This window comes from Gracilinanus agilis, chromosome 4, assembly GCF_016433145.1.
Source record: "Gracilinanus agilis isolate LMUSP501 chromosome 4, AgileGrace, whole genome shotgun sequence".
NCBI classification, from domain to species: Eukaryota; Metazoa; Chordata; class Mammalia; order Didelphimorphia; family Didelphidae; genus Gracilinanus; species Gracilinanus agilis.
In genome coordinates this window covers 267519440-267543946 of record NC_058133.1, presented here as the reverse complement: position 1 = coordinate 267543946, position 24507 = coordinate 267519440, and the positions used below count along the sequence as shown (strand labels likewise).

Sequence of the window (24507 nt, the reverse complement as noted above, 5' to 3'; positions counted from 1 at the left end):
TAATGATGTTTCTAACCACCAAATCTTATCTGTTGGTGGCTTACTTTTTCCAAGAACCCTTTTGAGTCCCTAAGAATAACTCCCACTCTGCTACCCTATGATATTCCTATGTTGATCAGTTTTCTAACAAATTTCAATCTTGGGATATGCAGCTTCATGCTATAATTGTGTCACCTTGAGCAAGTCACCACCTCTCTGGACCTCAATTTTTTAAGAAGTGTGTGGAGTAAAAATTAGTCATTAGTAGTGCATTATTCACAATTATGGCTATCATTAGGATTAATAGTAGCAGTGATAATATCTGATTAATTATCCCTGTAACTCTTCTATATAGAATTAGCTCAGCTAAGCCCTTCAGGAAAGAGGGAAAAGAAGCCTATCTCTACATAACCAACAGTAGAGAGGTCCTCTCCCTGAAGTGAATAGACCCTTCCTCTATCCAAATCCATTCTGATTTTTAGTACTCCTTTAAAGCAACCAAAGACCTTTCCTTTCCTTCATTATTAATTCTCAATTGACTTGCAATCAGCATTTCAAGTGTTAAGAAAATGAAGTGGGGGGGGGGCACCTGGGTAGCTCAGTGGATTGGGAGCCAGGCCTAGAGACAGGAGGTCCTAGATTCGAATCCGGCCTCAGCCACTTCCCAGCTGTGTGACCCTGGGCAAGTCACTTGACCCCCATTGTCCGCCCTTACCACTCTTCCACCTAGGAGCCAATACACAGAAGTTAAGGGTTTAAAATTAAAACAAAACAAAAAAAAACAACAAAGAAAATGAAGTCTCGTGGAAAAGTATAGTACAAAGAGTCTTGTGAGGAGGCATGGAGCCTTAGAATATAAAGACTTTGGCTCTGACCTTGTACATTCCTAAACTATGACCAAAACTGAGAAAGTGTTAATTTGAGAAATACTCCCATGATTAAAAGAGAGCTGGGAAACTTTCAAAGGATAAGACAAGATAAAAAGAATATAACATTCAGACATTATGTCACACCCAGGTGGTGGGTAATATAAGGCACCACTGTATTAACTTCCTATAAATTCTGAATTCATTTGTATACCTATGGACACTTGCTGAGAGACTACTCGGGCAGTGCTCCTCTCCCCCATTTTCCTAAATAAAAGCCGCATTTTTTCTGCTAGCATCTATCTAAGTCTCCTGTTTGCTCATTACAGTGATTTCTGGGGGTGCAAGCTCCACCCCTAAAATTCCACTCCAAACAGAAGCAAATTAAAGGGTTGGACTAAATGATCCCCTAAATGGTGCCTTAAATTTCTTTACTGTTTTAAAATCTATGATCCTGTGGTTTCTCTTTCATCTGTAAATTCTATGTATTATTGTCTCCCCAATAGGTAATAGGCGGTAGAGAGTCACTAAAGATCCCAAGGATAGTAAAATGTGATCCCAACAAACGTGATTATCGACATCCGGCCTCCGTAGTGAAGAGACGAGACCGGAGCAGTGTTTGCCGCAATGCACACTGGGAGTTGTAGTCTCGTTGGGGTCTCACGGCTCTAGGCCTCTGAGGCTGTGACTCATCGGGACCCAATCCTGAGAGAGTGAGCTCACTCTCTGTACTCTGATTGGATGATTAGCTCAGGAGCCCCTCCCCCCTCAAGGAGTGTTAAGCCGGACTGCGAGGCTGCTAGCTAAGTTAGGACTAGGCGGAGGCTGCAAACTCCCTTTTTTTTTTTTTGGCATTTTCCCTTAGTCCAGGCCCCAGGGGAATCGCGTGCATCACCATGGCCGAATCCTCGCAGGCACTGGAAGGCCTTACCGATGAGGCTGCCCAGAGTTTCTGCTCCGACCCAGACCCCAGCACCAAGGTGGGTAAATGAGATGGGGCGCCCCATGCTACCGTCACTCTTCTCCCCTAGTCTCGGGTGCCTCAGCTTTTAGGGGGCCTGCTGTCCGGGCAGGGGTCTGAGCGCCCAAATTATCCCAGGAGGCACCCCATAGCACTCGCTTGCTACCCTTTCCCCAGGAGCTTCATAAAGAGTGTCTTCCTTCCCCCGACACACACACTTAGTAAAAATACTAATGTGATTATTTTTTAATAAGTATGCCGATATTCCCACACTATTGTAATTTTACCCCGGAAGTCGCACAAGTCTCCATTGCCTTTTCTGGAAGGAAGCAGGTAGAAAGAGCAGTGACTGAAATTCTAGTGTTGGGTTTAGGACATGGCCTCGATCCAAAAGAATTTGTCGCTCAAGCTCTGTTCATCTCAGACAAACCTTTTATTGGGATTAACTGGAAGAGATGGCCTGGGCTGGTGGAAGTGGAGCCTCTGCTTCTTTGGGGGAGTGGATCCGCCTTCACCAAGTAATGAGAATAGCAATTTTATGGAGAAAAAGTCAAGGTCTCTCTGCCCCCTTCCCCTAGGTTGGGCTTGGGGAGATGCACAGGCGCCCCTGGATAGCGCTACACAGGAGAAAACTAGTGGAATTTTCTCTAATGGCTGTTCACTAAATGGCCTGATAAGCCCCCCTCCCCTTGGACAGGGGCTCAATCTGATGTTATTTGGTGCTCTAGGGTCCTAACCCCCATAAGCGCCCCTGGCCTAGGATATATGCAGGCACCTGAGCTGAAGCTCAGTCTGGCGTCATTTAGTGCCTGACTTGGTAGTCCCAGCCCCCATCACTAGGACATGAGTTCAAATGTGACCTTGGACAAGGATCTGACCTCCCTGCCCTTTAGTTTTCTTGTTGATGAAGTGAGAAAAGGGTTGAACTCGTTTATTTCTGGAGCCTGTGATTCCTTCCATCAATACATCTGTGAACTTAAGATTCCTGGTTACCCATCCTGCTGTTACTAAATCCCAACAGGTGGGGTTCAAAGGCCCTTGGGCCACCCCAGGATGACTCATCCCCAGTAACTCCCTTACCTCTAACCCAGTCGTGCCAACTTTCAGTCTCTTGTGGTTAACTCTTCCTAGGGTTTATCTCTGCCTTGGTTTATTACAGCCATTCCAAGTTTATTTTATCTTTCTTGATATCTATCCATCTATCCATCCTTGGCATATATATATATATATATATATACACACACACACACACTTTCAGACCTCTGAGAGCTTTTGCTTAACTGATGTGGAAACTGAGACCCAGAAGGTGAGGTAATTTACCTTCTAGCTTTAAAAAAATCCAAAAAGATTTCCAGATCTCCACCTTAACATGTCAACTCAGTACCTGATACAGAAATCCTATAACTAAAATATTTAAATAGCAACCCAGAGTTCAAGCACTTGGGAAAGCATAATATTCTAAGGGAGTTTAGCTTAAGACACTTAAATTATTGCTGTAGTTAATCATTTATACCTCTTGCCTTTTCATTGTTTAAAAAGTTCTCTGGATTGTCTTCTAAAGTCTTCCAGAATTGACAGGCATTTTGAGGGTTCCTTGACAGCAGTAATTTAAATTGGGTTAAGTGGAGAATACTAGAGCCACTGTTTGACTTCAGGGTGTGGTATTAGGCTATTCTGTTTCAACTAAGTTGCTGATAATGCATCACTTAAATAATGTTCCTTATATTCTCCAGCCTACTGATATACACCTGATTAATGTTAATAAGGAATACCTTTATTTCTCTTGGATTGCCATGTTATCTAGCATTGTTGAATGAGAGTTCATCAGTGGTTAGTGGAAAGAATATTGAATTTATTATCAGTGGTCTTTGTTTTGAGATCTGGTCCTGCCATTTTGAATAAATGAATGAATGGAAAAAAACATTTTTAAAAGCACTTATAGGGTGCCAAGCATTGTGCTAAATGCTGAGGACACATGGAAAATTAAAACAATCCCTGCTTTCCAGGAGTTCCTGTCTCCCTTGGGGTGCTTTGCTGCTTTGGCTAGGCTGGCTTACCTGACCTTTGGGGTGGCAATGTGTGGGGATGACTGACTTCTTCTCCACAGGTATTGGCTTCCCTGGACAATAGCAGCTAGGCTGGAAATAGAACTGGAATGGGGTGGTCTGGAGGGTGTTGTCACTTCCATGGCTCTTGTCCTGATCTACCTGTTGGTGGCAATTTTCAGTAATTTTTACTAGTAGTGAAAAGGAAGGTGGATCCCATCTCCACACTTGGACAGTTCGTGTATTGTCACCCTTCTTCACCTTTATACATGTCTTGGATGTATTATCCATGATACAGCATGGTCATCATTGGTATAGCTCGCTCTCATAGGGCAACTAGGTATCACAATGGATAGAGCACCAGGCCTGGAGTCAGAAAGACCTCATTTCAAATTGAGCCTCAGACAATTACGAGCTATGTGACCCTAGGCAAGTCACTTCACCCTGTTTGCCTCAGTTTCCTCATCTCTAAAATGACTTAGAGAATGAAATGGCAAACCACTCTACTACCTCCGCCAAGAAAACCCTAAATGGGGTCACGAAGAGTCAGATACAACTGAAACAAACCAACAACAAAATAGGGCCTTGATTAAAAAAAAAAAATCTGTTTTTTGGTCTGTGAATCTCTGATTTCAACTGTATAGGGAACATCCAGAGAGGAAGCTCCTTCTGCCCCTGCAGATCAGGAATTGTTCTTCAGTTTCCAGTTTTAGAGAACTGGAAATTCCCGAGAAGTTAAGTATTTTGTCCAGGATCACAACTGATATGTGCCTAGATCTACACTTGAACCTAGGTTGCCCTGGCTTAGATCAGCTCCATCCACTGTGTTGCCTCATAATTCCAGATTGTTTTTCCAGAAAATCATACCTGTTCTTAATTTCTACAAAGTAGATGAATCAAAGTTATACTTATTCTTTCAAGATTTGCAAAGTCCCTTTCTCATGAAAACCCTGTGGAAAAGGTAACATGCATAACACTGCTTGTAAGTGAAATGTATTCAAAGCTAGGTTCTCTTACTCCACATCTGGAACATTCTTTCCAGCATTTTCTGATTCTATGGCCATCCATGCTCATTGACTGGCCCACTGTCTTAAAACACTCCCTCACCCCCCCCCCCCCCCCAGGGTTTTTGAGATTTAAGTGGCTGGTAACCTCTCCAAATTACTGAGCCCTTTTATTCTTCCCCTTTTAATTACTGGCTCTCTTCTCTCACTCTCTCTATTCCTGCTCTTAGTATAATCACTTTTGTTACTGCCCCTTTGGACACTACTACCACAACTTCCTAACTCTGTCATTGTTTCCACTATCTGCTCTTTGTTCTCCCTACTTTTCCTATTTTTCTTCTTTCTTATCTCTTAAGTCATCTCTTTGTTCTGTGATTCTAAACTGGCCTTCTTGTTGTCCAGCTAACTCATCATAGCTCCTCCCTTTTGTAGCCTTTAAACCTCCAGCTCCTCTCTGATCTTTCTTTTTTTTTTTTTTTCCTCTCTGATCTTTCTTGTTGCCAGATGATTAAGAACATGCTTCTTTGTTGACAGAAATGATTCCATTTTAGATCTATGGTAAGTTTTCCGAGAATAGAGATTTTCTGTCACTCTTAACATCAAGTTGACTATCTGGCAAAATCTTCCCTCCCCTAAAATATGTAAATTTGAGACCATACTTTTCTGAATGGAGCAAGAGTAATAATAATGTAATTTGGTTTTTTGGTATACAGATAAAAAATAGGAGATAGTTTTTAAAGGGGAGAGGAGAGAATTCAGAAAGCCTGAGAAATTAAAGATACAATTTCAGCATAATTTTATATAGGTTGATGGAGTTCTCAGAAATATTCATTATACTCAGTTTGATAAGGAAGGGAAGTCTGTAATAGATTTTACAAAGATTTCCATCAAAAGTGATTAAAATAAAAGAATTTTACTTCCTAAGGGATAAGCTACAGTTGTCTGAAAAAATCCCTGGGCAGCAATCTATTATGTGAGAAATTCAATTTCAGGGGAAATTATCTATTTCCACAAAGTCATATGGTAATATAACTTAAGATGTTAAGATTAGAATAAAACTCATAAGCCTGTTGACTAATCCAGTGTTTCACAATTTCCTAGCCCATGAGATACCTGTGGATCTATCTGAACATTACCATCCCCAGCCTTATTGCAGACATCTACCTAACCATCTCTCTCAGACCCCATCATATTACATATACTAGGAATATAAAATTTTCCTTCCTTTATTCAGCATCATTAGGGATATGGAGAAAAGATAGAAAAGCCTTTTCTCTTTCAGCCATTCAAGACTCAATTTTCCAAGTTGTGTTTATTGTCCCTGTTCCTTATATATTTTGTTTTTAATCTTTTGATTAACTAATTTTTAACATCTATAGAAAACTGTAGTCCTAGAAATTCATTAGATTGTGTTAATTATATTCACTAGGCATTATATAGCACTACATAATTTTTTTAAAGTAGTATCAGAATGGTGGAGTATTTCCACAAATGCATGTCACCATTGTGCACTATCTAGATTACTTTTGTTACTGTTTTTAAACTAGAACAATGATTTTACCTGTATTTGGAGCAGCTAATGAAAGATTCCACATACCAATGTATACCAGCACCTGGTAAATGTAAAGTTTAAAAGTGTTTCCTGGGGCACTTAGATGTTAAATGACTTGCCCAAAGGTCATACCATTAATATGTGATAGAAGCCAGAATTGAACTTAGTTCTTCCTGGCTCTGAAGCTAACACTGTCTCTTATGCCATGCTGTTGTATAGGTCATAGTTTAAACTATTTAATCATTTATTATTATTTTCCCTTAGGATTTCCTGTTACAACAAACAATGTTAAGAGTAAAGGATCCCAAAAAGTCGCTTGATTTCTACACAAGGGTTCTTGGAATGACGTAAGTAAAATGTATAATACCTATAATATATAAATATATTTTCAAAAGTGGCCTTGCAACTGTAGAGAGGTGGCTGGAGGTATATTCAAGAGAACCTATATTAAAAATCTAGTAGAAATCTACTTTAGGATTTAATGATTTAAAGCTTGAGTTCAAAAGCTAGACTTAGAATGATCAAGGTTTCTTTCCCACCCAAAACATAAGAATACCTGGACTTGGGAATTTGACTCCCTCAAATATGAATACAACTTTCTCTCCCTCTTCTTTCCACTCTTCACCCAGCAGAATTGGAAAAGAAATAATCTATTCAAAACCTACTGTAATTATCACAGAACCATTTCTAGAGGTTTCTGTCTAATTAGACTCCCTTTATGATCCCTAATATTGATAAAAATTCTCAGGGGACACCTGTCATATCCCTACCTTAGAATGTGAGCACTTTATCCATGTGTAGTTCCTTGTATAATCCATGATTTTTCGTGTTTACATTTTTTTTTCTTTTGATTTCTGTGTTTACACTTCAGAGCTTCTCTGCAGCTCTAGTCTTTTATCAGAAATGCTTGAAAATCTTCTATTTCCTTAAAGTTGGTCAGTAAATATTTATTAAGTACCTACTGTGTGCCAGCCAGGAATATAAAGGAAAGGCAAAAGATAGCCCCTACTCTCAGAGAGTGCTCAGTCTAATGAGGGAAATAACATGCAAACAACTATGTACAAACAAGCTATATGTAAGATAAATAGGAATTAATCTAGACAGGGAAGGCTCTAGAATTAAGAGGGATTGGGAAAGGCTTCCTATAGAAGATAAGATATTACCTAGGACTTGAAGGAAGTAAAGGAAGCCAGGAGGCAAAAATGAAGAGGGGGAGCATGAAGGATAGCTGCTGAAAATACCAAGAGTTAGGAGATAGAGTATCTTGTTCAAGGAAAAGTAAGTGTCTCTGGATTAAACTGTGTATGTGTAAGAGAGTGGGATGATGAAAGGAGTAAAGATATTTTATGTAAGGCTTTGAACAGCAAACAGAATTTTATATTTGATCCTAGAGATGATAGGGACTCACTAAAATTCATTGAGAGGAGGTTTGATAAGATCTCACTTGCACATTAGAAAAATCAGTTTCCCAGCAAAGTAGAGTATACACTGGAGTGGGAAGAGACTTGAGACAGGCAGGCAGGTATGAAGTGATGGGAGCCTGCACCAGAGTACAGGCAGTATCAAAGGAGAGAAAGAAATATTGAAGAGATGTTAAAAGGGCAAAATTGACAGACCTTGGTAACAGATTGGATATGGGAGATGAGAATGAGGAGTCAGAATAAAATCTAGGTTTTGAGCCTGGAGGACTGGAAGATGGTACTCTGAATAATTGGGGAGTTATATGAGATGTGTGGCCATTTTTCCCCTGCAGGATTATACTCAGTTTTGCTGAGTTTGTTATTTTTGGTTGTAAGCTTATATCCTTTACCCTCTAGAATATCATCTTCCAAGCTCTCTGTTTCTTTATAGTAGTGGCTGCTAAATCATATGTGATTTTGACTAGCTTCCTGGTACTTGAATTCTTTCTGAATGCTTGCAATATTTTTTCTGTTTTTATTTAGAAGCTTTTGGTTTTTCTTTTTATTTAGAAACTCTTGGTTTAGGCCATAATATTCTTAAAAGTTTTCATCTTCAGTTTTCTTTCAGTAGGTGACCAGTGGATTCTTTCTATTTCCACTTTCTATTTCTTTCTATTTCTATTTCTTGGAGGGGGCAGCTAGGTGGCTTAGTGAATTGAGAACCAGGCCTAGAGGTCACCTTAATTCTTCCAGGCTATTTTCTGACTTCAGACTTGTTACACTTTCCAAGAGAAGGTCTGGTCTGACCCTGCTGCTGCTTTCTTATGGTATTGAGTGTTGTAGCATTCCAGGATCTCAGAGACTCTCAGACTGAGTACCTGCAAGCTTTTAGTGATTTCACAGTGGTCTCATCCAGATCAAGTCTAATGCTGTCTGCCTGTTCTGAATTCTGCAAGTTACTGACCTGGATTTGGGTCAGAGCTGCAGGATTATGCACTCACCTCATTTGAGTTCCAGTAGACTAATGCTAGACTCAATCAGTCAGTTAGCTGAAAAGCCCTCTTGTTTCATAGTGGCAGAATTGTATGCTCCCCTTTGGTCTGGGATTCTTGCCCTAGCTATTCCACTGCAGACAGCACCCTGGGCTAAAAGCTAGAATTGAGATCCTGTTCTCCTGGGCTCTGAGCCACACTGCTGTTGGTTGCTTCTGAACCTGCTTCTCCGTGTACCATCCAGGACTGCCAGCTGCTCCTTACCCTGGAACAACACCGCAATACACAGGTCTCCTCCATGACTTAGAACCGAGTAATCATCCATTGACCAAAAGTTGGCACCTTTCCCTCCACCACATACACTCAAGTGTAAGCCCTTCATGCTGGACCTGGGACCTCCTTTTGCCTGTACCCAGCCTCCCCCTGCATAGGAATGCTCTGCTCAGTGTACTTCTGGCCAGATTCTGTGCCCGGACCTCTATCTATCTCCCTATGCTGACCCGTACTTTTTGCTTCTCCATCATTTTGACTCTACTCTTCTATTTAGTTTTTTAAAGTGTGTTGAGTATTTTTGCAAAGGTATTTGTGTTCTTGAGATATTTAATGGAGTCACTTAATGATATTTTATTGATGATAAATATCTAGGTGGATTGAAGCAAATCTAGCATTTGTGATAATTTTGCATAAGCTTTTTAGACGGAAGAATACATTGTTTTTGCTTAAGAAATACAATAGAATTAAGTGAGCCAGAATGGTCTCATAGTTTTTATTTCAGCCAGTTTCCCATTTTTTAAATTTCATTAGAGATGGGGAACTGAGTACTATTTGTTTGGCCCCCACACCTCTCAACTGGACTGCTACAATAGTCTTCCAGATGATCTCCCCAATCCATCTTCCATACACCTGCCAATTAGTACACTAGCAGCTTAGGTTTAACTTCACTGCTCAAGAAGCATCATTGGTTTCCTGTACTTCTAGGATAACATACAGAGTCTTCTGTTTGACTCTTAAAAATCTCACTCCAACACCATTTTTTAAAACTTTTCATTTTACTTCCCACACATTCTACTTTCCAGTCAAACTATCTGACATGGTCATTATCTCATATATTTCCAACCCTTGCCCCCTTGCATGGTGCCTGGAACGCCCTTCCCCTCTGCCTCTTGGAATCCCTAGCTTTCTTCAGGGCTCAACTCAGAGTATCTCCTATAAGCAGCCTTTCATGTTAGCATTTCCCTGCCTCCCAGTTACTTTGTATTTACTTTAGATATATTTGATATTTATTCCTCAGTGTGTACATTTTTTTTCCTCCCAGTAGATTATAGTTGCATGCTAAATTAAATTGGATTTGTACAGGACTCTAAACATAATAGAATAGGGTTGTTAAAACCTTATTAGCATGATAGTGTTGTGTAGTTGGTAAAGAACTAGCCTGGGCACCAGGAGGATCTGTGTCCAAGTCCTGCCTCTGATACACATTGCTGGTGTGACCCTGGCCAACTCTCTAAAAGTCTCAATGCTCTAAGCCAGTGGTATCAAATTCAAATAGAAAGGGAGGGCCACTAAAATGAGCATATTGATTAGAAAACCACATACTAGCATTATCTGTATTCTATTTTATTTTTATTTATTTTAGTAAATGTTTCTCAATTACATTTTAATCTGCTTCCTTCAGTGTCTATGTAGGCTACTCTGTAATTTGCAGAGAAAGTACAAATCTGCATTGATAGAGGGAGTTCCCTCACTTGACAGTTTCCAATACTGGTCTAATTCCTATGTATGCTTTATACTTTTACTAGTTGAATAACATTAATTTCTTTACCATTTCCTTTTGGGACCTATCTAGAGGCAAGTCAACAAGCATTTATTAAGTATCTGTTAGATGCCAGGCACTGTCTTCCAAACCTTTATTTTCTTGGCTGTCCTTTGAACCATTACCAGATTCTCAGTGCCTCCATAATTGTGTAGCTTTTGACCCAGGCTAGTACTCCAAAGATCAAACAAACAGGACAGTGTGTGTGTGTGTGTGTGTGTGTGTGTGTGTGTGTGTGTGTGTTTTCTTTTGTTTTGTTTTGGTGTCAAAGAACTGGAAAGTGAAGGGATATCCGTCAGTTGGGGTATAGCTGAACAATTTCTAGTATCTCAATATAATGGAATATTATTGTGCCATAATAAATAAAAGTGATAGTTTCAGAAAAACATGAGAAGACTTGAACTATATATGAACTTATATAAAGTGAGCAGAACCAGGAGAACAATTTATTAAGTAATAACAACATAAAAACAAACATTGTTTGAAACATTCAAAAAATTTTGGATTCTGTTCAGTGCAGTGATTCCAGAAAACTGATGATATCCTATCAGATATGAAGATATAGGGTGAAGAATGAGGCAGGCATTTTCAAACAGTCTGAAATGTATATTTTCTTGAATGTGCATTTATTACAAGGGATTTGTTTTTCTTTTTCTTTTTCTTTTTTTCAATGTTCAGGGTGGATAGGAGGGAGAGAAGATTATAGTCTCCTTCCCGCTAAAAGGAAAGGAAGAAAGTGCAGTCATTGAAGTATTTTTACTGTACAAAAGAGAAGTTAAGGAAGAACAAAAATAAACACAAATGATGACTTAGAAAGTTAAATATTTAATTTATTTTGTAAAGGCAAACGGTATAGTAGAGATCTTCAGTTCTGTGTATTATCTTTTCCAGTTCTGCTTTGTACATAGAAATGCTGCTGTTTTTTTTTTTTAAGTCAGAATAAAAATAAAATTTAAGGGGAAACCTATATTGACCTTAAGCCTCTTATCTTAGGAAAATTTTTATTTCGTAGCTATTAATCTTTTGTGAGTCCTAAACCAGTTTCTGTTGTTTCAATTGGGAAGGGGAGGGGAAGGGGGAGAGAAAGAGAGAGTATCACAGTGTACACACCTCTCTTTAAAGTGAGGAAGTTACAGTGATAAACAAATTTATTTAGCATTTCCATGTGAATTCAGTGTATTATTAAAGAGAGCTTTGGTTAACAAAAAGAATGAGATAGTTCTGGATTTCCAAGGAATTTTATTTTTGTAACTTTTCCCCAAAAAGAATTGCTAGTACTAAAATGGCAATGTGTGAAATAACCTGGATGTTTTAACTTTTTCTAAAACTGACCATTTAGTGTGTTCTCCTCCCTTCTGAAATTCCTATTTTCATACCCCATAAGAGGTATGCATAGGTCTTCTGGATCTGATTTATGATGTATATACATGCATATATGTGGTTATATTGATAATCTGTATCTAATAAATAATTTGTTAAACTTCAAAGTCTACAGACGCATTGTACAAATATATCGTTCTTCAGTAAGCTTAAGAGGGTACACATTGTTAATTCTTAATATGGCTTGGTGGTATTTCTTCATCATTGAGAAAGAGCAGATACCTTAGTACCAACTTAGTCCGAAGGAAATTGTATGAACAGCAAAATCCCTAGATGAAGACTTCAACTATGAACTTAACTAAATACATCTTACTTCTAATAAAAAGAAGCTAGTGTTTTGTTTTAAAGAATTAAAATAATTACATAATGATGTTTCTTTAGTATTCTGGTTATTTTTAGATTTGTTCTTTGAAATGGGATAGTTTTAGGTTAGGTTTCTTTAAGGAATTTTTAACATGTATTTCCTGATTACCTTGTCACATGTATATCAACAGAATTTTATGGTGTTTTCATAAATGACCATTCAGGCTGTTTTTTTGAAAATTTAATCTAATTGCCTTCCTTCCCTCCCCTGTCTAATTTCAGACTACTCCAAAAGTATGATTTTCCCACTATGAAGTTTTCACTCTACTTCTTGGCTTTTGAGGACAAAAATGACATCCCAAAAGATAAAGATGAAAGAACAGCTTGGACTTTTTCCAGGAAAGCTACACTTGAGTTAACGCAGTGAGTACAAGTTCTTACATCTTATTATAAGAAGTTGTCTCATACTGTTCTTGTTTACTGAGATCCTCTTCATAATATCTTGGGGGAAAGTAATTCTATCCACATGGGCATTTAACAGCATCTGGAACACTCTGCCAAAAACAGAGAAGCTAATAATTTTTTTTATTTGCTCAGTTGCTAATTTTATCCTTCCAAAAGTAGAAGAACCCAAAAGGGGGAAACTCAGTTCTCTATCCCCTTCTCATAGACAGGGAAGAATTTATTGCTAGAGTTCAGAATAATGGGAACCTTAGAGAGAAATGACCTCCTCCCAGAGTTAATATGGTAGAGGAGAAGAGGAAAGTCTAGCCTTCTCTGACAGGCTTCCTTGATTTTGAAAGGAGATTTGAAAAGGCTTAGAAATTCTATAGTCTAGAATTCTGTAGGGGAAGTCACTACAGAAGGGATGAGAATTTCTCAAGAACTAAATCCTGAAAACACAAAGAGAAACAGTTCTGAATGGCAATGAGGCATCAAAATGGAGGTTATCTAAAGAAACCAACATGGATACAAAGAGTGTTTACCAATTCACTTAGATCTTTCACCATTGGGAGAATGCATTCTAGGGGGGAAGCACTCAGTCACAGATTAGAGGACTTGGGTTTTAATCCTGATTCTGAGACTCCCTACTGGTAAGACTTTAGGTAAATCCTCCTGGGGACTAAGCTTCCTCACCTGTAAAATAAGGAGGTTCGGATAGATGTTCTTTAAGATCCTGTCCAACTCTAAATTTATGATCCTATATGCATAAAGAATGGAAAGGAGGGCAGGCTAACAGGATCAATTCAAAAAAACAAACAAACAGTTTGTAAATAGTATGAGGGCCTAAAGTCAGAATAAGCTAAAGCTAGTGAATAAAAGCAAAGGACATTGAGGGAAAGTGAAATAAAGGAAGGAGGAGACTGCTACATGGGTGGATGGAAAGGTAGTAACCAGTATCTGAAAGAAATCAGAACCTTTCCACTCTTATTTTTCTTCTCTTTTTCTCTTGCTAAGGAGAGCAGTCTCTTTGCTATAAAGATTATAATTAGAAAGGCTTCTAAGGAATGCATACTCAGGATTAAAGGAAAAGGTAATTGCCAAAAGCTCCTGAGCTATCCTTGATGAATTCAGATCTCCTGACCTAGATGAACTAAGTCCTCAAGACCTGACAGCTCTGGTGTGATGGAATGGGACAATAAGCCAGTGTTGGAGAGCTTTGAGAAACCGAGAAGCAGCAGAGGCCCCAGACTCCTGGGAAAAGGGCAAATGTCTCAATCTCCCACCAAAAGGGGGAAGAGACAGGGAACTTGACTTTGATTCCTGGCTGAATTCCATAATATAGTTTTAAAGAGATAAGTGAATATCTCTAAAAGGAAACAATGATTACAAAAAACAAGGCTGGTTTTATGGAAAGCCTTGGATAAGAAATGGGCCGAGCCCTGCCTGGACTTTCAAATCCCCTAGAGTAGTGGCCTCCCAACCTCATGCCCTTTTTTTTGTTTTGAGTACACACCCACACCCAATATGTGAATATGTACTTATCTATGAATTGTAGACACATACTGAGATATAAGACAATCTAAATTTTAAAAGGATGAAATAATATTTGATCCTAAAGGAGTTGTTTGTTTTTGTTTTTGTTTTTTTAATGATATAGCTGACCTGCATTTGAGGAAAATAACTTTGGTAGAAAATAAATCTTGGAAAGGAGATATTTTGAGTCAGGGAGACCAACTGATCCCTGCCATGTTCTGGGGCAGTGATCTCCATTATTTTCTGAACCAGTATATTGCATTATTCTAGAAGAGAAGCAAGGAGTATTTGACGTACTAGGGTGTGAATAAAGGGAATTAGATGTAGAGGGAGAAATGAAAAAGCTTAGCATCTAACTGAATACCCTATACCCAGAAAGAATTATGTAAACTAATATAAAGTGAAATAAGCAGAACAAGGTATAAATAGATATGGAGTCACAACAATGTGATTAAAAGAATAAAGTCAAACTAAACATTGTATATAATTATAATGACCTAGTTTGGCCCTAGAGAAGAGATAAAAAAGAATCTCCCTCCCTTCATTGGAGAGATATATATTGGGGACTATGGCTATGGAGTGTTAGATAAGATTATTTAACTCTGCTGAATTGTTTGTTTGTTTTTACAAGGCAAGGGTAGCTGGTTGGGGAGGTAGGAATTGGACTAATGTATTTAGAAACAAAATGTAATATAAAAACAAAGCGCATATATACTTTAGTCTCACTATCTGTGACCGAAAGCATTCTTTATTTTTTAATAACAATGATGAGATTGAGTAAATGAGGCTATTACTTGATAGAAGATTTCAAAAGCTTTCTTTTAAAAAAATTTTCACCCTGAAATATGTATATTTTCCTTCCTTTTGCAGTAACTGGGGCACTGAAAATGATGAGAACCAAGCTTACCATAATGGCAATTCAGACCCTCGGGGATTTGGTATGTTTATATGTAATATTTATGTTTATGTGCTTATTTTTTAGTACAATGTATTTTAGATTGGTATTATTTTCTTCAGTTCTGTATACAAAACTTATTAGTGTAATTAGGGCATTGGTGATGCAGTTATTTTGGTTCTCCACAAGCATTCTTATTGAGGAGTTATTAAATGTTATTGCCTCGGCCTAGTCTTTAGATTTGCTTCATTGTGACAGATTCACTTTATAATCCTTATTGTAATTTTAGCAGATTTTTAAAAGTTTTAACTGCCAATATCATGTCCTACTCAGACTAATTAAAATCATAGGATTCGGTTATCCTTCTTAAAACCAATGTACTCTTTTTTGTTGTTGTTGTTTTTGTTTTTTTAAGATTTAAATACTTTTTTTTTAGAAAAATATTCCATGGTTACATGATTCATGTTTTTACTTTCCCCTTCACCCCGCCTTTACCCACCCCCACCCCCCATATCCAATACACATTTCCACTGGTTAAAACCAATGTACTCTTAAATCTGCTAAATGTAATTATTCCTTTGGTATATCCATAGATTGAGTAAAAAGAAAACACCATGCAAGCAAGCAATAAGCATTTACATGCCTTCTGTGTACCAGGCACTGTGCTGTGTAGATGTGGTTGTTGAGCCATTTCTGTTGTGTCAGACTCTCGGGGACCCCATTTTGGGGGGTTGGCTTGGCAAAGATACTAAAGTGGTTTGCTATGTCCTTCTCCAGCTCATTTACAGATGTAGAGTCGGAGGCAAACAGGGTTAAAAGATTTGTCCAGGGTCATACAGCTAGTGTGTGAGGCCACATTTGATCTCACAAAGAGTAATCTTCCCAACTCCACAGCCAGCATTCCATCCACTGTGCCATCGAAGCTGAGGATATGGATGCGATGAAAGAGCGAGTGCTATTCTCAGGAAGCTTAAATTGTAACAGAACTTAACATTATATAGATGTGTATACAACACATTCACATTCACACACATGCTCAGATATATACAGAATACCTACAAGGGAGTTAATATTTTCTAACTTTCTCTGGTTTCCTTCAAGTCCTCATCTTCCACAGAAGCCTTTCCCAGCCAATCTTCATTCTAATGCCTTTCCTCTTTTAATTATTTCCTGTTTTCTTGCATATCCCTGTCTCCCCCTTTAGATTTTAAGTTCCTTTAGGGCATGGACTGTCTTTTGCTTCCTCTCATCTTCCTGGCTCAGCACAGTACTTGGCACAAGGCAGACTCTCCCTAAGTGTGTCTGCACTGATTAAGGATAACTAGGAAAGGCTGCACCTAGTCACTGGCAGCTGAAGCTACACTTTGAAGGAGGACGAGAATTCTTCGAGACAGCATAGGAAGAACTCCTCCAGGGTGGTGATGGAGAGAGGAGATACACTGTTTGTGAGAAACACAGAAAGCCAATATGGTGGTTTGCAGAGTTTGGAAGGCAAAGGAAAGGTAGTGAGCCTGGAAAGATAGCTTGGGACCCTGTGGCAATGGGCTTTTAAAAATTGTCATTTCATGGAGCAATAATACACTCAGAATAATGCATAAGTCAAAGTAACTACTAATGTCAGCCAGCTAAATACTATTTGTTCTTTTCATCCAAACTCGGTTGATTTCTGTCAGTTATTAAATACTTTGTTTTAAATGAACTGGATTTATGGTGAGATGCAGGGGCCTGGATTCCAGTCACAGTCCTGACACCTAGGGCAAGTCTTTTCACCTTTCTAGGACTGTTTTTCCTTCTTTGTCAAAGCTCTTGACAGGAAGATGAAGAATAATGTGTGTGTGTGTGTGTGTGTGTGTGTGTGTGTGTGTGTGTGTGTGTGTGTGTGTGTGTGTGTGTTTTTAAGCAGCCAGTGTGGGAATTGGGCTTATTTGATTATGCATGTTTGTTGCAAGGGCTTTATCTGTATCTTTTTGAAAAAAGAAAAAAAAAAACAACAGGGGCTTGGGGATAGAGATAGTATAGCAAAAAAGAAAAGGGAAAAAAGATGATCATTAAGGCATCTTTTTTAAAAAATGTACAGAAGAGAGTGAAAGAAAAAAATGAGATATAACAACTTTGAAAGTTACAGGTTGAATTTATTATATTATTAAATTTAAAAGAAAACCTCATAATGGAAAACCACAATTTTACAATTAATGGTAACATTGTAAAGCATTTTAAGATTTACAAAGCACTTTATATATTTCATCTCATTTTCTCATTACAATAATCCTGTGAAGCAGGTGCTATTATTATCCCCAATTTACAGAGAAGGAAACAAGCTTATAGAGGTTAAGAGACTTTCCCAGGGTCATACAACTAGTATCTTAAGTATCTCAATCGAAAGCTTCTTGACTCCAAACCCAACACTATCCACTGCACCACCTAGTTGCTGATTTCATGTGTGATTTTTTTTTTCTGCGCTTATTAAGTTCATAATAAAAATATGTTAAATTTTTGGAAATAAAATTAGGGGATTAAGCCAAGTGACTTGTTAGAACTCTTCCAGTTCTAAAACCGTGGTCTCAATTTGCTATATTGTTTATTTGTTTCTGGTCCCACAGGACACATAGGAATTGCTGTTCCTGATGTACAAGGTGCTTGTAAAAGATTTGAAGAATTAGGAGTAAAATTTGTGAAGAAACCTGATGAAGGTAAGTCTTGATATCGGTCTTCCTTAGGCTTTCCTTTATTATAAATAATTTTTATTTAAATACCCAGTCTGCCTAACACTGTTATGCTCCATAGCAGTCAGGCAATAAATTTCAGGCGTATCTTTGCCTCATGTCCACTTCCAGAGCTTGGTTGGTATTTCCATGACCTTGGAAAGGTATGCACTTTAAAATGTGTACTTTGCTATGGTTTTTGTTTTAAATGCTTTGCTTAGCACCACATAGAGGATGCTCCCTTATATAGACACTTCTTAATTCACATTAAGCAAATTCAACTTTATGTAAAGAATTCTGGAAGAAATGCACATTCCAAAAAAACATTTATGTTAACGTTATTGTACGGTACTCTGCTTTTTCTCTCTACTCCTACTTGCTTTGTGACCTCCTAACCCATTATCAAAAAAACCCACTAACTTAAAAAGCCCCTCCCAAGTAAAAGCAGAAGAATAGAAGAACCTCTCTGAGAGCAATAGAGCAATCCTGTTCTCCCCCTGCCTCTGAATTTCCATCAGGCTGTATTGGGGTACTATACATCTCTCCTGGCTCCTGCCTACATCCATGTCCAACCCTTAGATGCTGGGCCCCAACCTTTATGCTCTTGCTTCTCTGTACCTGGCCCCTGTTTCCTTGAACACTGTGCTGGCCCATTCCCTCCACTAGCACTTAGCTCCATTCTTATCTCCTTCTCTCTTTCCCATGTCCTGGGGCAAATTTGCATCACATAAAAATTGCCTTCTATAGAGATCTGCAGAAAGCCTTAAATAAAGCCAGAACTGTCTGTTTGTAGCTATTTTTTTGTTTGGTTGGTTTTTTTAAACCCTTACCTTCTGTTTTAGAATCAATGTTCCAAGGCAGAAGGGCTGTAAGGACTTGACTATGAGAATTAAGTGACTTGCCCAGGTTCACACAGCTAGGAAGTGTCTGAGGTCAAATTTGAACCCAGGACCTCCCTTTTCTATAGCTGACTAATTAATCCACTGAGCTACCAAGCTGCCCCTGTAACTAGTTCTTAATAAATACTTGAGAATTAAATTGGATTGGAATGGAGTATCTTAGTAAATTAGAGACATTCTATAAATATAAAAAATAATAAAGGCTGATATAATAATAATTATTAGTATTTTAATTAAAGCCATGCTGATAAAGTTATTAGACCACGTGCTTGTAAGAATTCAAAATTGCCGCCTCCATTTTCTTACCTCTCCTCTCTCCCCGAACCTGCTAGCCAAAAGGCACAACCCCCCAACCCAGGAGATTATAAACCCTTCCCTGCGTGGAGACATAGGTGTCCCCACGCCCAAAGAACCGGAACCGGAAACCCGTTGGACCACAGGAAATGTAGTTTGATAATGTCCATAGAAAATACATATATATACTTAAAGATGACATCTCCCAAATTTCACTTTTACAATTCTCTACTGGTACATGTGAAAACTAAAAAATAACTAGTTAGCAAATGAGTTACTTTTACTCTTTGAAAGGTCAGAGAAGTCATAATGGAATGCAGATATATTTAGTGTCAATAGACAGTGTAAGATTACAAAGAATTAGTGCATAGTTAAGTTTCTAGAAAAAATCCCGCTCAAAGCCTTAGCTGTGCTTGGGAAGAGCCCTGATTTAGGATTGAGGAGTGCTTGGTTTTCATCCCAGTTGTGACCAAACTGATGTGACAGGAGTCCTGGATTCAAAGGCAGAAAATCTGGGATTGGATCCCAGCTCTGCTCCATGATTCCATTGAGAGCTGGAGCCCATCCCTTCTCTAGACTTGTTTCCCCTTCTGTGCAATGAAGGGATTAGGCTAGGTGATGCCCGAAGTTCTTCCTAGCTTGGGAATTCTAGGTTTCCATGGCCTTTCTCCTTTGATTCCCCTCTATTCTTCTGTCCCTTTCAGTACAATGCTCTCTAACTGATCCACTAATAGAGAATGCATTTTTTTTAATACCGATAACTCTGCAGTGTGACTATAGTGGAAGGAGTCTTGAGGGCCTGGGTTCGTGTCTCACCTAAACCATAAATCCTTCTCTCCCTGGAGTGCATATCCAAGTTCAGAAGTGCTGTCGTTTCCTTAACAATTGATTTTCCATGGGGTCACTTTCCAGCTATGTGCTTCTAAGGGTCTACTTTTGGATAACAGTATATAATCCTATCCAAGGAGAGACTAGGAATTATATGTTTGATAGCTAATATGTTACCATTTCTTAATGATTAGCAATAAATATTTTACTTTCTCCCTATCCAGGCAAAATGAAAGGACTGGCATTTATTCAAGATCCTGATGGCTACTGGATTGAAATTCTGAATCCTAATTATATGAAAACCCTCACTTAGAAAAATGCAGTTTGGAGATTTTTTTAGAAGACATTTTGAAAATAAGGAACAATGTGATTCAAGGTTGCTAGACTAAAGGAAGAATGCAGTATTTTAGTTCTCTCTCCACTTGAAATTTATTCTTTAGTTCTATTCATGACCCACTTTTGGCTATATTTTACATTTACTGTTCATGTTTCAAAGCATTGTGTGTCTTCCCGCTAGTTGAAGTACTATAGTTCCAGCTCTGTCCTTGAATGTAGTCTTGCATCTTTGCCTTTTATGTAATAATTAGTGCAATTCCTCCTCAGAGGTTGATTTTGAATTAGCCTTTTAAGCTTCCTGAGCATCACTTCTCTTTGCCTTTTAACTTTTGTTTAACCATCATTTTCAAAAAAACGACTTAATGAGATTGTTTGGTGATGTCTTCTGAGATTTAAATGCCCTAGAAATAACTTCACAATAGAAAGTAAGGGAAGGTACACACTTTGAAATTTAATGTGAACTTCAAATGGAAAAATTGGAGAACTTAGTATCAAGTATTTATTGTATTTAAGTAGATGCCCTGAGATGCTAATTTTAAAATTTCATCAGGTTGATAAGGATGCTAGAGTATGACAAAATATTTTTAAAGTAGTTATAGAAGCTTTTTGAGATAAGTGGACACTTCATTCCACTTAAGATATTTTCATGTAATCAAGACCTCATTGATCAATTTTTTTAAAACTCTACTTTTGAGATCATGCATCTGAAATTAGAACCTTAAAATACTTCCTGATAAGTCTTCTACATAGAAAGGTACCATTAGGCAAAGTGAAATTTTTTTCATCAGCTCATGGTCAGATTCCTCCTGAAAAACTTCAAACTTCCTTCACCATGGCTTGTCTTCAGGCAACAGACATAATCTGCCAAGTAGACTCATATTTAATGTCTTTTCCTCTTGGCATAGGAACTACCTAAGCTTATGTTCTGCTGGTATAGACTTCAGGAAGCCAGAGTTGCCTCCACACCAAAATAAAGAATTAGAATAAAAGATTACTTATGTCATACTAGTTGTAAATCACATTCAATGATCACTCAACACAGAATTAACACAGGAACTGCTATTCAGCAAATGCCTCTGCTAAATGTACTTCCCTATCAAACTGATACCCATTTGATCTATTTTTATAATATAGCTAGTCTTGATACTCATTATGGTCCTATATTACAAAATCTAATTTCATTTGGCAATATTTGTACAATATAATTGATGGTGGCAGCTGGGTAGTTCAATGAGTGGATTGAGAGCCAGACCTAGAGATGGAGGTCCTAGGTTCAAATTTGGCTTCAGATCCTTCCTAGCTGTGCGGCCCTGGGAAAGTCACTTAACCCCCATTGCCTAGCCCTTAAGACGGAAGGTAAGGGTTCAAAAAAAAAAAAAAAAAGTAAACCTATAGGCAATTCCAGTAATGACTGCACTCACCCCACATGTCCAATATGTTGTCAAATTTTTATGCTCCCTCCTTTACAGCATCTTGTAGAAATCCTTTATTCTCCATTCACACAGCCAAGATCCCACTTCAGCCTCATCACCTTTCCCCAGGACTATTGCAGCAATTTCCTGGCTGGTCTTCCTATTCCAACCTGTCCTCCTTTGAGCTGCCAAAGTGATTTTTTTTTCCCTAAAATGTTAGACTGGCCATGTCATCCCCACCTACTCGGTGATTTCCAGTATCTCCTTATTACCTTTAGGATAAAATTGGCTTTTTAAAACTCTTCAGAACTTTCTCTCACTTCCTGACACAGCACCACTGGCAGTTCCTCGAACACAATACCTTCACCTATCTCTGCGCCTTTGCATTAGCTAGGCAGCCTCTGCGTCATTTCCTTGAGCTAATTTAAGATTTAGCTGAACTTTCCCTTAATCCAGCAGACTTTTCCCACTCACCTTCTGGAATGAGATTATTTTCCATCTCCTTTTGGCTCTTCCTAGTTGTTTACTTGTCTCTCCCAGTAGAATGTAAGCACCTTCAGGGCAGGGACTTTGATTTTTGCCTTTCTCTGTACCCTCAGTATTTAGAACAGTGGATGGCATGTAAGCATTTAATAAATGCTTCTTGACTTGTAGAAGCACTTTACAGTGGCTGTTTGGGCTGAATAAAACTTATTTGAGTAAATTTCAAATTAGTACTATAAATTCAATTAAAGTTTAATTTCAAATAAAATTTCACGGACTTGGTACTTTTTTTTCTCCAGAGATATGTATGAACCTTCTTTTTAAGCACAGTTGCCTTTAGGGGATACAGCATTTATCATACTTTATTTAGCAATGGTTTGGCAATAGCAGGTGTTCTTGAACTCACATTTTTATTCTCAGTAGCACATTGTTCAGGAAGGTAGATTCAGTACTAAACCTGTTTTTCAATTTTAAAGTCTTAATAGAAAGAAAAAGCTGGGAAGTTCAGAATACTTCATACCTGGAAAATGGTTGAATATTACTGTGGTTGAGATGGCATAAGGGAAAAGAGGAAAAGAAGTGGGAAGTATGGATTATGATAGAGATGGGAAAGTAAATGGTTTAGGTTAGAGATTAAAAAAAAGGCTAAATATGCAAATAAATGTGGAGGGACAGAAATAATGTCACATTGCTTATATTGTTTGTTCAGTCATATCCAAGTCTATGTGATCTCATTTGAGATTTTCTTGATAAAGATACTAGAGTAGTTTGCCATTTCCTTCTCCAGCTCATTGTACATATGAGGAAACTGAGGTAAACAGGGTTAAGTGACTTGCACAGGGTTACACAGCTAGTAAGTATCTGAGTTCAGATTTGAACTTGAGTCTTCCCGACACCTGATTTTGCGCTCTTATCAATCGTGCCATCTAGTTGCTCACATATATTAGTAACTGTTAAAATTGGAGTAAGTAAATAATAAATAAAAATAATATTAGAGTAAGTAAAGAAAGAATGTTTCTACCTGGATTTTTTTTTAAGGAAAAAAAAAATCTCTTGATTGAACACCCATCATTCCAGTAGCAGTCTCAGTTCAATGAAACTTTTTGAGCACCTCAGAAGTAGAGAAAAATGAAGAATAAGGTTCCTGACAAAGAAACTGAAGTAGAAGGAAGCAGTATGGTCCAGCTCTAGCAACTCTGGAAAGGTTCAAGGAAGAACATCAGGATAGTGTCTGGGAAATCTAATGAGAAATCCGATTTGGTCATGTTTCTAGTCTAGGTCAGAATAAAGGAAACAGGTCCCCAGGCAGTAGAGAGGAAGTTCAGCCAGGAAGACTCCTATAGAACCTGCTAGCACAGAAAATGTCCCTGGACCATGTACTAGGACAAGGAATGAGGCTGCAGATTCCAGATTCAGCATGGATGAAACCCAAGGCTGTGTTCTGTATAGGGAGCAGAAGTAGAAGCCAACCAGAAACTGTGCAGCTCTGATCCAGGATCAGAGTTGCAGAAACAGGCTACAGACCCCAACTGGGGATTTTAGAGGAGATCCGACTATGGTGTGAGCCTGCAATTCTATTGCCCTAAACCAGTAGTGCTTTCTAGGTAGCTAATGAACAGGAGTTAGCAACAATCTAGAGTTCAATCCATTGGATAAGCCTTCAGCTGTGGCACCCAAACCCAAAGCAGACCCAGAAGCTTGCAGAGTTCAGGGCAGTTTAAGTATCAGTGACTAGAGCACTAGACTTGGACTTAGGAAGACCCGAGTTTAAATCTGGCATCAGGTACTTCCTAGTTGTGGGACTAGGCAAGCCACTTTACCTCTTTGCCCAAGTTTTCTCATCTGTAAAATGGGGATAATAACAAGAGGTCCTCCCAAGATAGTTCTGACAATTAAATGAGATAAATGTGAAGTGCTTAGCTCACTGCCTGGCACACAGTAACTACTATATACATATGTTAGCTTTTAGACCAGGAAGGCAGTGATTGATCAGCTCCCTAGATCAGACTACTTGAGGCACACAGAAAGTTTGTAGGTCCCCTGCCTTAGGTGCTTCTGAAATCTGGGAAGAGCACAGCACCCATAATAGACTTTGCTACTAATAGCAATGCAATGATCCAGGACAACTCAGGGACTTATGAAGAATACTATCCACCTCTTTATCACTTGTTTATATGGATATATGATTTGGGGTTTGTGTTTTAAAAGATTATTACAAAAATGAATAATATGGAAATGGAATTCAAGTGATAATATATAAACCAGTGGAATTGCTTGTCAACTCTGGGAGGGGGGAAGGAAGGGGAGAAGGAGACAACATGAATCATGTAACCATGGGAAAAAAATATTTAAAAAAATACAACACACAGAAAAAATAACAGCAAAA

At 38.3% G+C, this 24507-nt stretch overlaps 1 protein-coding gene across 1 annotated transcript; it reads left to right on the top strand.

The window, feature by feature from the left end:
• Positions 1-1705: 1705 nt before the first annotated feature.
• On the top strand, positions 1706-21511 carry GLO1 (glyoxalase I). Its single transcript, XM_044672112.1, has 6 exons — positions 1706-1825; positions 6672-6754; positions 12578-12718; positions 15143-15210; positions 17768-17857; positions 20115-21511. The coding sequence occupies exons 1-6, from the start codon at positions 1742-1744 to the stop codon at positions 20201-20203; spliced, it is 555 nt and encodes a 184-aa protein (XP_044528047.1). The 5' UTR covers positions 1706-1741; the 3' UTR covers positions 20204-21511.
• The last annotated feature ends 2996 nt before the right edge of the window (positions 21512-24507 follow it).

Excerpts from the sequence above, each read along its gene's own strand:
- GLO1 (XM_044672112.1), top strand. The coding sequence starts at position 1,742 with ATGGCCGAATCCTCGCAGGCACTGGAAGGCCTTACCGATGAGGCTGCC. Across the intron at positions 1,826-6,671 it reads ACCCAGACCCCAGCACCAAG|GATTTCCTGTTACAACAAAC; the intron begins GTGGGTAAATGA and ends ATTTTCCCTTAG. Across the intron at positions 12,719-15,142 it reads GCTACACTTGAGTTAACGCA|TAACTGGGGCACTGAAAATG; the intron begins GTGAGTACAAGT and ends TTCCTTTTGCAG.